This window comes from Tiliqua scincoides, chromosome 1 (assembly GCF_035046505.1).
Source record: "Tiliqua scincoides isolate rTilSci1 chromosome 1, rTilSci1.hap2, whole genome shotgun sequence".
Taxonomy (NCBI): domain Eukaryota; kingdom Metazoa; phylum Chordata; class Lepidosauria; order Squamata; family Scincidae; genus Tiliqua; species Tiliqua scincoides.
The window spans coordinates 24,756,633-24,774,017 of record NC_089821.1 but is presented as its reverse complement, the minus strand read 5'-3'; the positions used below and the strand labels follow the sequence as shown (position 1 = coordinate 24,774,017).

The 17,385-nt window shown below is 44.8% G+C and overlaps 1 protein-coding gene across 1 annotated transcript in view; it reads left to right on the top strand.

Annotated features, from left to right (window-relative positions):
* Positions 1-434: 434 nt before the first annotated feature.
* Positions 435-17,385, top strand: part of CREB3L1 (cAMP responsive element binding protein 3 like 1) — a 105,773-nt gene continuing 88,822 nt past the window's right edge. The window contains exon 1 of the mRNA XM_066637144.1: positions 435-542. Within this exon, the coding sequence (XP_066493241.1) occupies positions 435-542 (108 nt within the window). The remainder of the gene's footprint in view (positions 543-17,385) is intronic.

Here is a 17,385-nt window from a genome sequence, read left to right as displayed (position 1 = left end):
CGTGACTGCCGGCCAGAGGGGGAGAGAGCCAGCAGGAGACGAAGGAGACCCTCCTCCCGTCCCCCGAGGAGGCGACCTCAGCCCTGGCACGCTGCACCCGGACGGCCTCCCCCGCAGCCCAACTCTGCACGCCCTCCTCCCCCTTGACAGCCCTCCCCCACCCCAGTTGCCCCCACCCACCCACTGCCACCCCCCTTCCTCCCCCCAGAGAAGGCGATCCCCCCTCCATGGATTACAGGCTTCCTTCGGGAGAAGGAGGCATCCCTCCTCTGGGTCCAGCAGCAGCAGCCCCCCGGGGTCTGCCGCTCCGGGCTGCTCGGCTGTGAACCTCCCCGAGGATCCCACCTCGCTGGAGGAGGGCAAGGCAGCGGTGCCCCCCCCCCTCCGGACCTCACCTCTTCGGCCGACCCGTTCTCCGGCTCGGCTCACCTACCATGGACGGTATCCTGGAGCCTTTTCCCTCGGAGCGCCTCTTCCCCGGGGGCGCCTCCAGCTTCTTGGACCTGGGGGAGCTGAACGAAACGGATTTTCTCAGCAATGTGGTAAGGCGACCCACGGCTCGGGGGCTGGGGGGAGCCCAGTCCTGGGCATGTCTACTCAGAAGTAAGCCCCATTAGTGGGGCTTACTCCCAGAAAAATGTGGATAGCACTGCAGCCTTAGAGCCCAAGCCTAGGCATATCTACTCAGAAGTAAGTCCCATTAGAATCTATGGGGCTTACTCCAAGCAAAGTGTGGATAGGATCTGGCTGTCAAGGGGGGGGGATGGGTTTGTAGGGTCATGGATGTTGCCCTAGTCTGGACCTCTTTCCAAGAGAAGGGGGGAAAGATTTGGAGCTGCCCAGCTCAGGGGAGCAGGTGGAGGTGGAAAGGTGCTTGTCCGCAGACCCGCCTTTTAGAGCAGCTGCCACTCATTGGCTTCTGTCTGTCTGTCCGTCCATCCATACATACACGTGTGTGTGTGTGTGTGTGTGTGTGTGTGTGTGTCTGTATGTATGTATGTAGGTATGTATGTAGCTGCCAATGAGTAAAATTGAGTAGGACTGAGATGAGAAAGTAAGATGATATCTATCTATCTATCTATCTATCTATCTATCTATCTATCTATCTATCTATCTATCCTCTCCTGTAAACTCAGCTCCCCTGCCCTCTTTATGTTTGGCAGGCACAACTCAGCCCTGGAGGTTGAATCACACACATGCATCACTTGAGGACTGACTGTTGATAGCCAGCCACTCAATGTCCAAGCTGAATCCATTGAAAAATAAGGGTGGTTGAGGTGATATGGAACATTCTTGCCTGGGATAGCTCTTCCAGGCACCACTTTTATGCGACAGGTCTTTGCGCAATGACCGTGCATGGGTTGAACCAGCCCAACTTGCTACCAACCTTTTTGGCAGCAGCATAGGTGATAATGTACTTGTACTTAACTGACAGCTTAATCCTTTTCACGTCTACTCAGAAGTAAGTTCCATTTTGTTCAGTGAGGTTTACTCTCAGGAAAAGTGTGCATAGGACTGTAGGTCTAAGTGGATTAAGGTCTAAGGGAATCTTCCCTCTGCTTTGAGTGCCTAACGTCACTCACTATGGAACAAATGAAGCCACTTTATACTAAGTGAGGCCATTGGTCCATTTGACTGAGCATCAGCTGCACACTGACTGGCAGCAGCTCTCTGGCGATTCAAAGAAGGTCCTTCTCTGCCCTACCTGGAGATGCCAGGGATTGAACCTGGGCCCTTCTGCATGCAAAGCACTGAGCTACAGCCCCATTCCCAGATGGTTGTGTGAATCCATTCTCAGATGGACTATCCATAGGACTGGATACCTTAGGCTAGTGTCACTTTTTTTCCATTGCAGAGTGACTATTTTCAGTCACTTATGAGCAAGCCTGTGCATATCTACTCAGAAGTAAGCCCTATTAAGTGTCAGTGGAAGTTACAGGTGGGCGTGTATAAGACTGCCTCCTTAATGGAGGAATTCCCTGAGCTCTCAAAGTTGTGAGCAGCACAAGAGTTCAACAAGACTTCTACATCAGGTAAAAAAATCAGACAAGATCATGCTAGACCAGGGGTGTCCAAACATTTTGGCAGGAGGGCCACATCATCTCTCTGACACTGTGTCAGGGGCGGAGAAAGAAAGAATTAATTTACAATTTAAAATTTGAATAAATTTACATAAATATATTAGAGATGGAACTTATGTGAATGAATGAAGGTCTTGGAATAGCTCAAGGCCTATAAAAGGTCTGGCACAAAGCAAGGCCAGCCTTTCCTTCACTGCCACAGCTATATCACAGACATGAAACAGGAAGTAGTGGAGGGAGTCCTCATCCAACAGCTCAGGTGAGAGGTCGAACAGTTGTCCTCATGCTGAGAGCAGTTGCGTTGGGCCAGCATGGGTTCCAGCAAGTCTCCAGTGGGCCAGAGGCTCACTGGAGACTGGGGGCTCTCCAAGGGCCTGATTGGGATCCTCCGAGGGCCACAAGTAGCCCCAGGGCCAGGGTTTGGGCACCCCTGTGCAAGACAATGACCTTCATGCAAGTTTTGCCATTTGAGGGCCAGAACAGATGTGATGTAGATCTGTGATCAGATCACCCATCTTTTTTTTCTTTCTTTCTTTCTGAAAGCAGATACAGAAAGTGTATATTCCAATTTTGGTCAGAGCAGTGGGTCTGGTGGACAGGTGTTGAACCCTTCTTCTCCCTGTGTCAGTTTTCCAGTCTAAGTCTCCCCTTTCCATGAAGTTCCTGTTAGCCCTTCTGGGGGAAAAAAATAAAGGCATACAAGGGGATTTAGATTGTGGAGCAGGCTTGAGAAGAATCTCCTACTTACCCTAGTATAGCTGCTATCATCAAAATTGGGGCCTTTCCCTGCACTTGCTTTAATATAACAACAACAAAAAAATCATGGAGCTCCTGCATCACATCTGTGTTGACCCTGAAAGACCAGGATGCGTTTGCTGACTGCAAGAAATGGTGACAAGGCAGCCTTTTTATGACTCCATCTTTGGTGGATTCTTTTTGTATTTAAGTATGAAATAAGACAGTGTTTTCTAACTGAAGTGGTTAAAGAGTGGTAAAAGGACAGATTCCCTCCTGTTCACCACTTCATTGCATGCTGATTTGTGTGTTGGCAATATCTTGTCTAGATGCCTTTAAGAGAGAATTGGACACATTTCTGGGTGAAAAGTTCATCACAGCTTACAAGTCATGGTAGGTATGTGCAAGCGCCTGGTTTTAGAGGTAGGCTGCCTCTAAGACCATACGAACAGCCCCACTGGATCAGGCCATAGGCCCATCTAGTTCAACTTCCTGTATCTCACAGCGGCCCACCAAATGCCCCAGGGAGCACACCAGATAACAGGAGACCTGCATCCTGGTGCCCTCCCTTGCATCTGGCATTCTGACATAGCCCATTTCTAAAATCAGGAGGTTGCACATACACATCATGGCTTGTAACCCATAATGAATTTTTCCAATCCCCTTTTAAAGGCATCTAGGCCACTTGGCATCACCACATCCTGTGTCAAGGAATTCGAGAGACTGATTGCCAGCTGCAGGGGAGGGCACCAGGACCCAGGTTGTATCTGTTGTTTTGTGTGCTCCCTGAACCATTTGGTGGGCCACTGTGAGATACAGGAAGCTGGACTAGATGGGCCTTCGACCTGATCCAGCGGGTCTCTTCTTATGTTCTTATGAATCCACACAATAACTGTGAGAAAAGCATTGTTATGATGGGTGGTCTTAAATTGCTCTGGAATAAAGGAGAGTCTTGTAGGGCCTTGCAGATAAACAGATTTATTCTGGCATAAGCTGAAGTCCACAAACACATGCAGGAATGAACATGTTAGAATCCTCCACTGTCCAGATCCAACATACAGCTGTTTTCTGAACATTGTCAAGGAATGTGATCTTATGACATTTTTTTAGGGTTTTTTTAATGCATTAACTACTATCTCTCAGCTAATTCCACCTCAGCTGCTTTCTGCTATCTGAAAAATTTCTCCAGAAGTACAGGGAGATTCCATACATTGTGAAAAAAAGAAGCATATCCCACAAACACAAGGACCCTTCTGGTGGGTCAGCAAAGCTACTAAGGGTTCATTTGCGTGGAAATTTCACCAACAATTTTGACATATTATTCCTTTACCAACTTTTTAACTTGGGGGAGGCAGAGGGGATTCTATTTACAATCTGGGGCCCTGGAGTAACTCCATACTTGAATGCCCAGAATGCCAGATGCAAAGAAGGCATCTGGTAGGCCACTGTGAGATGCAGGAAGCTGAACTAGATGGCCTTTGGCCTGATCTAGCAGGGCTCTTCTTATGCCCATTAGAGCAAAGGGGCAGAGGAAAAGAAAATTAGGAATTAAGAAATATCATCTATTACATTAATTCCAAAATATGTTTTAAGTTGATGTACCTTTTTTCAGAAAAGTTCCTGCCCAGATAAGTTCCTGATGTGCAGTTTGGCGATGTGTGTATGCATATGTGTATTTGTTTTTTTTTTTTCTAAAATGCCTTTCCACAAGATGGTGAATTCATTACGTCAATCATTGCTTTTCAGCTCTGGTAGTGTTTCATCTTAATATTTTTAGAATCTGGTTCCTTTCAAAGTTATTTAATCTTCTGAACCCTCACCCCAAACCCAGCATCAACTGTCTGTTCCGAAGGTGAGCACATGGATGCTGTTACTTACAAATAGCCCTGTGCAAAGATCTTGGACATGGGCTCTATTTAAGGAAGGGGAAGACACACACACCTCCATGCACCCCGTAGAGGTCATCTCACATGTGATCGTTCCTCAGAAGCGAATGATTTCTGGGTGTAAAGCCAGCATCACAAACGTTCTTTAAACGCACTGCTTTGATTCACGTCAAAACAGAATATATAAACTCTGCTAAAGTCTTGAATCTTGCTGTGAATATTGCTGCCTCCACTGAAAGTGGTCTGGGGCATCCTCTGGGTATCTCATGCCAGGACCATCTTGTTTCTTTCTTCAAAGCGGTGGTGACTTCCTTGCTCAACTTCAGGAATCTTTCCCTTCTCCTGAACTTTGTTGTGACTCTGTCTCAAGTGTCTTGTCCTACAGTCTGAGGGTCCAGAAACTAAGGGTAGAGTTCATGCAGTAACTGCCCAGACAACTTTCTAGTGCCAATGCAACTATGCCAACAGGGCATGTGCTGCATTCTGGGGGCTTCATAGCGTCATTTATCTTTTTTTTTTTTTTTTAAACCCATAGTCATGAATCTCTCCCCATCTCATCTTGCTGCACCCTCAGATTAGCACATGTGTTGTTCCCTATATGTGGAATGTGAACTTTTCTTCGTGTGAGCAAATTTGAATTTGCAGTACTCTTAGGAATATTTAACGGTCGTTGGGCTTGCCCTGTACGCAGTGTTTTTTTCTGGTTGATTTAAATTACAGTTCCTCTTTGAATAGTGATTGCAAAACTGGCCTGATGAAAAACTGCGTGATTGTTTTTCCCTCATCCGCAATTCAATATCTAATTATCTATACGTCTTGTTAACCTTGCCACCCGATATACAAAACCTGAATTCAGAGGCCAAATATGTTGATTATGCATAAATGTAATGCCGTTGATTTTGATAGATATGGGACCTTTAGGAATACGAAGTGTAAGTAAACAGCATTTGAATTACTTTCATAAGCAGAGAGAAAAGCTGTATGATATAAGAAAGCTCAATTTTTAAGTAGTTTTTTTTTTTTCTTTTTGGAAAGTAGCATTAAAAATTGCAATTTAAAATAATATGTTTACTAAGACTGAAAGCATTAACGAATTGGTTCGTTGCACTTAATGGTTCTATTTTGAATTTAAAAATGGAGCTCCAGTCAGCCTTACCAACAGTATCCCGCTACCACCACTATAGCACTATTCTAATACAGTACTTCTGTAGTTGTAGATGGTTATTGTACGACTAGTGTATAACATTCCTTTAGCGTGAATAGTGTGCTAGGTTCTGAGCAGAACACAGATGTGACACAATCCCCTCTTAGACGGATTACAGTCTACTTAAACAGACTTGACAGGGATATAGGTACTAGTTAGGGATTGACTTGGAGCAATATGGAGTCTCCTGTTACTGTATTTCAGTGTTTTTGGATCCTTTGATGCATGCCTTTTATCTAAGTTTAATGTTGTAACTGCCTCAAGCCACTGAGATGGTAATGGCTAGAAATCCAACAGACCAATCAGGAAAATAAATCAACTAGTGGGGATGGAGTAGGAGGGAGTCACATTGTGGTGAAGAAGAAGCTTACCATCAGCCTGATTGATTACAGGTGATCCCAGGACAGACTGCTCAAGAAGTGGAGGAGGCCGGCCCTAAGAAATGAGAGTGGATCACTGACAATAGCCCATTTTTTTTTTTCTCCTAATGAAGGACTAGCTGCTCTTGTGTAGGAGAGAAAAGTAGCCATTTCTCATTTTCATATTTAAAGTGATATGCTTTGGAATTGTGATGCACAGCCCAATCCTATGGGCATGTTATGCTGGTGGAACATGTGTTCTGCTACATAATGCACTTTGTGGCTGTTTGAAATGTGGCACGATCTGAGTCCATGCAAAGATGGACCATAGATGTCCACTGGTGCAGGTAAAGCCATACAGGAGTTGGGAGGGGGTGGAATGGGATAGGTGGAAAGGGGAGGAGATGGGGCAGGGTGAAGGGCACATTGGGATCAGGAAAGGGGTGGGTTCAGTGGCAGGAGTGTTTGCCGAATTCTAACCCCCTTCCCAGGTTTTATCCAGCTTCCCAGATCAACGTGAGCTTCTGCCAGCAATATCACTGGTCTGACTTGACCTATGGTGGCAGCTGGGGCTTATGCTGAGGAGGCCTCAACCTGCTGCAAGTCCCCTGCAGGATGCAGCGGACACCACATTGGCACTGCTGCATCACTTTGCAAGGTGTTATGGTGGTTTGGGCTGTCAGACAAATTCCAGTCGTGTCAGATGATTGCATCCTGCAGGGGACTTGCTGGTTAAGCCACTCTTAACACCTGACTTCAGTATTTTTCACCAGACTTTATATATTGCAAACTCTGTCATAGTCTGTGTGGATCATACAGGGCACCTGAACAGAACAGGTGGTGGTGTTCCGAGTGGTGAAGACCAGAAGTGATTGTGAGGAGCTCCAGAAGGATCTCTCCAGACTGGCAGAATGGGCAGCAAAATGGCAGATGCGCTTCAATGTCAGTAAGTGTAAAGTCATGCACATTGGGGCAAAAAATCAAAACTTTAGATATAAGCTGATGGGTTCTGAGCTGTCTGTGACAGATCAGGAGAGAGATCTTGGGGTGGTGGTGGACAGGTTGATGAAAGTATCAACCCAATGTGCGGCAGCAGTGAAGAAGGCCAATTCTATGCTTGGGATCATTAGGAAGGGTATTGAGAACAAAACGGCTAGTATTATAATGCCGTTGTACAAATCTATGGTAAGGCCACACCTGGAGTATTGTGTCCAGTTCTGGTCGCCGCATCTCAAAAAAGACATAGTGGAAATGGAAAAGGTGCAAAAGAGAGCGACTAAGATGATTACGGGGCTGGGGCACCTTCCTTATGAGGAAAGGCTACAGCGTTTGGGCCTCTTCAGCCTAGAAAAGAGACGCCTGAGGGGGGACATGATTGAGACATACAAAATTATGCAGGGGATGGACAGAGTGGATAGGGAGATGCTCTTTACACTCTCACATAATACCAGAACCAGGGGACATCCACTAAAGTTGAGTGTTGGGCGGGTTAGGACAGACAAAAGAAAATATTTCTTTACTCAGCATGTGGTCAGTCTGTGGAACTCCTTGCCACAGGATGTGGTGCTGGCGTCTAGCCCAGATGCCTTTAAAAGGGGATTGGACAAGTTTCTGGAGGAAAAATCCATTATGGGGTACAAGCCATGATGTGTATGCGCAACCTCCTGATTTTAGAAATGGGTTATGTCAGAATGCCAGATGCAAGGGAGGGCACCAGGATGAGGTCTCTTGTTATCTGGTGTGCTCCCTGGGGCATTTGGTGGGCCGATGTGAGATACAGGAAGCTGGACTAGATGGGCCTATGGCCTGATCCAGTGGGGCTGTTCTTATGTTTTTATGTTAACAGTAATGGAGGAGGTGTGGTGGGAACTGGTTTACCAATAGGATCTTCTAGCTCCAGTACTCTATCTACAGATGATGCTCTCCTTCCTGTGGGGGAGGGGTGGGTAAACCCCGGCCCGGGGGCCATTTGTGGCCTTCGGTGTCCCACAATCTGGCCTGCAGGGAGCCTTCAGTCTCCAATGAGTCTCTGGCCCTGTTGGAGACCATGCTGGCCCATGACTGCCGGTTGCAACAGCTAGATTTGAGCTGCAGGCTGAGTTAAAGTGCACATGTGTATTATAAATAAGCTCAAAATAATTCATTCATACAAGTTCTATTGCCAGTGTATTCATTTATGTAAGTTTATGTAAATTTATTCAAATTTGAAATGTAAGTAGTAGTAGTAGTAGTAGTAGTAGTAGTAACAACAACAACAACAACAACAACAACAACTTTATTTTTACCCCGCCTTTCTCCCCGAAGGGACTCAAGGCGGCTTACAACAGGTTAAAAACAGATTAAACAACCTAATTAAAAAACAGATTAACAACATAATTTAAAAACAGATAAAAGCATATTAACACATATCATAAAAACAGTAGTCAGATAACAAGTAGTCAAAAGGTAAAAAGAGCATAGAGCAGCAAGTCATAAAAGAATCAGGCCTGTAAAAAATTAAAAGATGTTGAAAAGATGTTAAAAAGGCCAAGAACTCAGAAGGCTTGTTTAAACAGAATTAGCCCCCCCCCCACCTCCTGACATAGAGATTTGAAGGGGCCCTCCTGTCAAAATGTATGCCCACCTCTGCTGTGGAGCGAGCAATACCTGGACTGTGACAGCTCTTCTAAACTTTGTCCCTGAGTGCTCTCCACCCAGACGGTAGGTTCACCTCTACCCACTGTGTCTGGGCTTTGGGTGGGCAATGACATCAACAGAATCCTTATCTTATACATAGCAGGGCAATCAGTGAGGTGTGTTACTTTGTAATTGAAACTCTTTTAAGGATTTAGCATGTACAGGTATAGCAACGTTTCCTGTTTAAAGAAAGTCTATTTTAGTGCTAGGATAGATTGTCAGGGGAAAAAATTGTACATAGACAGGCAAACTATATCTTCAATTAGCCTGTTGAAAACAAGTCTTTAAATACATTGCAGTAGATCCAGGTTCTCTTCTAGCCTGGCGCAGACCCTCTTCCTTTGAACTTGGGAGACCCATGCTTAAGTTTCATATATGAAAGAACTCTTCATAAGTAAGTTTAATCTTCCATTAAATATTTACTTATGGATTGCAGTGAACTTTCTCATCACATTGTTGTTTTGACCAAGTTAACCTTTCTATTGCAGGACCAGATTTTGGCAACGTTGTTTAATTTTGCCAGAATGCCCCTATTCATGCATTGTTTTTATTAGTGCTGCCATGAGATGGGGCTTTTCTCAGGTGTCAGTATGAAAGCTTCGGGCACAGTCACCTTTTCAGCTTTTATTTCTTAGTTGTCACTCACTGGTGCTCTTGATGGCTTTGTGCCACTGCAATCACTGTTTGATGATTTCTGAAGTTTTAAACACACAGTGAACTTGCTTTAACTTCTGGCACATTGTGAATGGCAATAGCTGCATTATTTGGATCCATTCCAGCCCGGATTCTGACTTTGGGATGGAAACTGCCATCCGAGTGGATGCCCTGCACTAGGAGATGGATGGAGGGAGTGTAACTCTTTTAGTGCTCCTTGATCTCTTGGTGGCTTTTGGTACCACTGGTGATGCTATCTTTCTACACTACCTTGCTAGTACGGAGCTAGGGGATACTGTTGTGAGGTGGCTTTGTGTGTCCCTGGAGATGGTGCTAGGGGACTATTGCTTTACTCTTTGACCTTAGTTTATGGAGTGCTGAATAAACTCTATCTTGTTCCTATGCTTTTTGACATCTGCATGAAACCACTGGGAGAGGTCATGTGAAGCTCTCCCTCTCATTGCCATCCTCTGAGCCAGCCATTTTCAACCACTGTGCTGTGGCACATTGGTGTGCCCAGAATGGCCCATAAGTGTGCCACAGGAGTTTGGGAAGGATCATTTGTTAGTAGGGCCATTGGGGGATGTAAAATCCCCACCAGCAGCATGGTGTACCTTGTCAAAAAACTGACAGTGTGCCTTGACAACCTTAGTGCCTTGTCAGTGTGCCATGAGACAACAACGTTTGAAAATCACTGCTCTGAGCCCAGAGAGGAACTCCTGAGTCAATATTTAGAGGTAGATGTGGTCTGGATGAGGATGAACACACAGAATCTAATCCAGAAAAGACAGAGGTCTTGTTCATTGAGCATCCCACATGTTCAGCTGGAGGTTTTTCAGTGTATCGTGATCATACTCCCTAAAATATCAACTGCACAGTTTGGGAGTGCTTCTGAATTTGCAACTGTCCCTGGGTATACTGGTGGTAACTTTGGTTAGAAGAACTTTTGCCAGGCTAGTGCACCAGCTGTGACCCTCTCTGGATTCAGTGACCCAAGTGCTTTTGTTACATTCAGGCTAGATTATTGCAATGCTGTCTTTATGAGGGACTGCCTTTGAAGAAAGTTTGGAAACTGCGATTAGTGCAGAATGCAGCTGTCAAAATGGGGCTGCAGAAATGGCTCATATTTACATCTTGTTACTTAGCTGTTGTGAGAGACCCAGACATCTTTCCGCAAAACAATGTTGCGATGGCAAAGAAATGGCATTATCCCACTATACAAATTGCAATATTTTACTGTGAGTAAAATGTGATTTCCTACTACTTCCCAACCAGTAATGCTGGTGGTGAGATCAGCTTGAAACACTGTTGTGCGAATGCCACAGGCCCCTACTGAACAGCGTCTGTGATGTCATGGATGATGAGTGACCAAAATTCGTCATTCCTATAATGTTTAATGACGAATCAAAGTACTTTGATTATTTTCTGTAATCTATATTATTTTCTATAATCTATAATTAAAAACAGAGTACTCCTTCAGTATAGCACCTTGCATTAAAAAAGTGTAAGTCAGTGGTGATCACTGTGCACTACTGCCTGTACCTTCTTACCCACAGATCAGGTGGTTGGCACGGGCAACTTTGATAGCACTATGGTCACTTTTGAGAGCATGCATTCCATTCCATCATGCTCTCTAGTAGTGCTTTTAAAGCTGAACATGATGATCATATGTTATGGGAATGTATGCACAGAACTGATCCAGACAGATCTCTGTGTATGCAGTCCTGTGATGTTTTTAATTTTTATCCCCTACCTACAGCACCTTTTAGGGCTTATGTGGCCCACTCAAGCAAGCAGATCCACTGGCAGAAACCTGTTATCATGCACAGCTCACCCTTGGTGGATCAAGCCATATATGAAAACTTTTGAAAGAAGGGTTCTAGAATTTGATATCATTACTTTTCTCAAGCCTTCGTTCTGCATCTTGTTAATTATGTAGTTGCACCAATGAATACCGAGCTGAGAGCGGAAAGCCATTCAGAGGTACAATCACATAAATGTAATAAATACTAGGGGCCCCACGTATCCTTGGATCCCATATCCGTGGTTTCAGTTATCCACAGATGAGTCCACGGCGCCCGTTCTTGCCTCTGGAGGGTGTTCTGAGCCGAGCAGAGGCCCAGTGCATCCTCTGCCAGGCTCAGAATGATGATTACAGTGGGGGGGAAAAGCAAGACATCCAGATTTTGCAAGAACCAGAAGTGACTTTTTAATGCCTTATAAAGCATTAAGAGGCCTGGGAAAGCTCCTGATTATCTCTTCCTTCCTAGATTATTTTTTAATGAATGTGATTTTAATTGATGATCCATTGGGGTCCGATTTGTTTTATTGTTTTGTTTTAGGTTTTAATGTTTTAATATTTTTTTAATCTTTTACTTGTTTGTTCTTTTATATTGTAAATTGCCATGGGTGCCCCATTGGGTTGTCGGGATAAAAATTCATTAAATGATGATGACAATTACCTAGAGATCTTGATTTATTTTTCTAGTAACATCACAACATACAGTTTAGACTACTGCAGTGGCCACTGTTAGTACTGATGGTAAGCGTTTTGTTGCCTTTGGTCGATGAAATTGTCTTGATTTAGGCTGCAATTCTATACAGGCATGCATAACTTAACAACCTTCCACTTAACGATGGACTGCATATATGATGGTGGTCAAAGCATAACAAAGAGGCTCTTAATGAGGTAGTCATGCCTTCCATAGCCTGCAACAGAGCATCTGTTTACACAACAGAGAGGCTCTTAATGCAAAGAAGAGGTAATCTATTTCCAGTAGCCTGTACAGCTAGCTAGTGCCTGGCAGTGAGTGTCTATTTACACAACAAAGTCACTAGATTGGGCTGAATGTTCGCTTAACAACCTAATCGCATAATGATGGGGATTGGAAAACATATTCCCATCGTCAAGTGATGCACACTTTTACATACTTTCCTAGGTGTAAGGTCCCATTAAGCACAATGCTCAGGGATGGGAAAATCCAGCAGGACTTTACTTGAGTCAGGTTGCCAAGTCACCGCCCCCTGCGACTTGACTCAAAAAAGAGTCATAATGGGGACACTTTCCGAGTCTCTGAGACATCCTTTAGTCACCCTTGACTCTAAAAGACACAAGTCAAGTTGCCTCCCCCTTTAAAAAGCCCAATGTGGACAAAACGGGGCTGCCGCCAGTGTGTGTATTTATGTCAGCGTTCTCTTTGAACACTCCCTGGATGTCCCCACCCATCTGTAAACAGGGTGGGAGGGGACAGGGAGCAAGAGAGCGGGGACAGGAACAGCAAGAGGGAGGAGGGTCATGAGCTGCAGCTGCAAGGCTTACCAGGACAACCTGATGTGTTGCAGCCCTACTCAGAATTAGTCCCTCTGCAGCTGGTCATTCAGTGAGGCTCTCTCTCCCACACTAGCCATGTGATGCAAAGCGTGATCGCTATGAACCCGCTCCCCCCATCCCTGCCTCCTCCCCCTCCCTGGGCTTCTCAAGTCAATTGTAAGGCAAGAACCCCCCTCTTGGCTCCTCCCCCTGCTCTCTCTCAGCCAATGAAAATATCGAAATGCCCATCCTTTGTCCAATGATCATCCTTCCTTCCTATCAAAGAGAAAAGAGGGAAAAGAGAGCCCAGTCCTGCCTCCCCTATTCATTACAACATTAACCCTTTCCTGCCTCTCAGCTGGAACCTTTCTGCTACTCGCCTGGTTGGGATGCTGGCCCCATGAGGTTTTTCACGCTGTGAAAACAGTAAGCAAGCACACTGGCAAATGAGTCAGCACATGTGGAGATGAGTGCTGAGTTGGGGGGCCCTGACTCGAGTCTATTTCGGAATCTTCCACACGCATGACTCATGAGTCACCGAGTCAGTGAAAAATGCTGAGTCAGAGTCACTGACTCGAGTTCCCATCCCTGACAATGCTTGCTTACTTCTGAGTAGGCATACATAGGATTGCACTGTCAATGCCTTATCTCTGCAGAATGGATGCTTTCCTATTGCATTCGTCTGTGTTTTTGAAATGCCAGAGGACCATGCAAACTAGAAGACAAGTATTTGTCTTGCAGGGGATACATGCATTCTGTCCCTGGAAGGAAAGACATTTTAACTATGAGTCACATGGCAGGGGAGATTTGGAAGTTGATTGGAGAGCGTTCTAAAGCTGAACATGTGGAAATAAAAATACAGAAGTAACTGATTCTGAAATACTGATATTTACAAAGAAAGGCTGCTTTGTTTTAAGACTAAGTGGTCTCATACGGCAGCGGATACTGTAAAGAACTTCTGCAGAGCCAGACTATAAAAAAGATAAAAGCAATTAAGAGGCCCCAAGTGATCACAAGTGGGGGCCAAAGCCAGAGGAGATTGTGACATTAGGCTGAGAGAGAGAGAGAGAGAGAAGAAATTATATAGGAATCTGCTCCATGGATAGTAACATTACTACTTAATTAGCATAACAGACTTTGTACAGCTTTGGCAGTCTTCATAGTTTTTTTTTTTTTAACTAGCAGCAAATATTGTGTTCATATGTATTTCATTCTGCTTGAGGCCCCCCCCCCCCATCAAGCCTGGAACGAAAAGTCTAGCCAGGAATTCTTACCAGTTTCCAGTTCTGCTGGATTCCATAGCTCAGCGAGAAGCTGTCCCAGCTGCTCTGAGAGATACACAGATGTCTCTGGAGCTGATGCCAGCCCAGCACTGTGGCCTACATAAAAAGTGTCATACTTCCTAATTTATAAGCCGCTAACGGTTCATTCGTGACATCTTTTGAGTTATAGTTAGTTTGGTCTAGTTACTCTAGTAGAAGTATCTTATGATTTTATTAAAATGATGCTGATCTTTGGCAGCTCTGTTCAATGTGTACAATACCATTGGCGGAGACTTAACTAAGCTGCCTAATCATGCTTAGGTGACTGCTCTATGGGCTCATGGTTAGATTGTTCTACGGGTTCATGTGTTTTCACCATTCCTGCCCCTCACATGAGCATTCCATCTCTGTTTTTCAGTTAAGGAGCAAACCTTGATTAGTGTTCCATCTGCATCAGTTTTAATGCTCATCATAGTTCGTACCAAACCACCATTTGCAACCATGGCTAGAAATGAGTTTTGTTGTTGTTGGCAACCATCAGTCTCAAGAGACTATGGTATCGCGCTCTGAATGGTGGTTCTGGAACAGCGTCTAGTGTGGCTGAAAAGGCCAATTCGGGAGTGACAATCCCTTCCACACCGGGAGCAAGTGCAGTCTGTCCCTGGTCTGTCTCCCTGGCTACAGGCCTTCCTTCTTTGCCTCTTTGCCTCAGTCTGTTGGCCAAGTGTCTTCAAACTGGGAAAGGCCATTCTGCACAGCTGCCTCCAAGTGGGCCGCTCAGAGGCCAGGGTTTTCCACACGTTGAGGTCCACTCCTAAGGCCTTCAGATCCTTCTTGCAGCTGTCTTTGTATTGCAGCTGTGGTCTACCTGTAGGGCGCTTTCCTTGCATGAGTTCTCCATAGAGGAGATCCTTTGGAACTTTGTCCTGCCAGGTGATGCCGAGGATGCGTCGGAGGCAGCGCATGTGGAAAGCGTTCAGTTTCCTCTCCTGTTATGAGCAAAGAGTCCATGACTCGCTGCAGTACAGAGGTGTACTCAGGATGTAAGCTCTGTAGACCTGGATCTTGGTATGTTCCGTCAGCTTCTTGTTGGACCAGACTCTCTTTGTGAGTCTGGAAAACATGGTAGCTGCTTTACCAATGTGTGTGTTTAGCTCGGTATCGAGAGAAAGAGTGTCGAAGATCGTTGAGCCAAGGTACACAAAGTCATGGTCAACCTCCAGTTCATGCGCAGTGAGTTTACAAACTCTGTTTTTGGCTTAACTATGATTAGGGTTAATCTTGATGCAAATGTAAAACTGTAACCCAGCAAATTTGAACCTTTTTCATCTCATGGTACACTGAGAAGGCGCTAAAATTGTCAAAGCACATCATTAGTTTTTTGACAGTTTTTTGACAGTTTTCAAGGCACACTGCATACTGCTAGGCAGCAATGAGGGAACACAGCATCAGGAACTATCCAACTTTCCTGCGCCGATGCATCTTCAATGCAACCCCAAGATAAGAGAACAAATGTTTCTATACCTTGAGGAGACCTTTGGGACTATCCCCCCCCCCCACAGCAGGATACCCCACATGCCCCATTGGCACAGCTGCACCAGTGCTGGAAAGTTGTATAGGATTGGGCCCTTATTTCCTGTGTTTAGATTGGCAGCCTGTACTGATTCTCAAACTGTGTCGTGATTCTCAAACTGTGTCGCGAGCCACTTTCAGGGGGGTCCCCATTCATTTCAATGTGTATTTTATTTTATATTAGACTTGATGCTACCATGGTATGTAACAGCATTTGGGGAAATGGTATAGATCTGTGCTTTTAACAGTGATAGACAGTGGGGCTTTCCCCGGGTCAGAGTGGATGTAATTGCAGTCTTTGGAATGTTTCAGGAATTTTTTTTAATGGATCAGCAACTGCTTGGGAGGTTTAGGAAGGTTCTTCTTTATTTTAAATAAGGTTTTGAACTTATACATATTGTAACCTTTTAATTTACTTACTTAGGGTGCAATCCTAACCCCTTATGTCAGTACTTTCCAGCACTGACATAAAGGCAATGCAGCTCCGAGGTAAGGGAACAAACATTCCCTTACTTTGAGGAGGCTTCCGTGAGTGACACCCAGCTGCAGGATGCAGCACACATCCAGTATGTGAGTACTGGAAAGCACTGACTTAAGGGGTTAGGATTGCGCCCTTAATTAATTTGATACTGTCATATAAGGGTGTTAAAAATTTTCCTTCTTGATGATTTCACTTTTGGCCATGGCATCACTTCCAGATTAAAGACATCACTTCTGGTGGATCCCAACAGATTGTCATTCTAAAAAGTGGGTCCCAGTGCTAAAACATTTTGAGGACCACTGGATTTCTCAAATTGTGACTCAAACACATTGAGTGCATCAATGACAGTGGCTTCCACTGGGTGTCTGCCCTAACCATTAAGGAAATGAATGATTGCTGTTGATGGCAAAAACATTTTTTTAAGACTTTGAGCAATGTATAATTTTTAAAATTAAAGGAAGGTTGTGAGGATCAACAGGAAGAAGCTACGTGAAAATATTTGCAAAGTTAACTTATTAAACTCACAGCAGAGGGTTGGAGCTTATGCGTGTTTATGGCACCAGCAACAGATGTTGACAACTTCACGGCATATGCTAGAAAAATGGTTGGTATTTTTATGCCAAAGAGTGCACACATTCTGGTTGGAAATTGTCAGCTTTTCTTAGAGGCATCCCTGGTTAAATCCCTGTGGGTTCGGAGCAAGAAACGTCCAACTGGCATGGCATTTCTGTGGGCTATTAGCATTCTGAACTGTAATGCAGGCTGTCCCTGGAAGCACTGCTAATAAATCTGGACAATTGCTAACACCAAACAGATATACCATAATTACAATGACAAATGAATGCGTGAACTTATATGTGAATATAAAATAAGCGTTGTATCCGTGAGCCATTTGAGAACCTGGCTTTTGAGAAATAGTTGTGAACTTCACTAGTCCTTCATGATTCCCTTTGTAAATCAGGCAAAGTCGAACTGGTTGCTGTTGCTTGCATGAAGGGTAAGCTTGTAGAGCTCCTTCATCTTCACCAGGTAACAACCATATACTTTGTTGCAAGAGCCCCTCAGGGTGCCCGCACACACTTCTGTTCTTCACTCATCTTGCACTTACGTCTTCCTTCCTCAATCCCTGACCTTCGTCCCAAGAGCAATCCTAGATTGTTGGGTT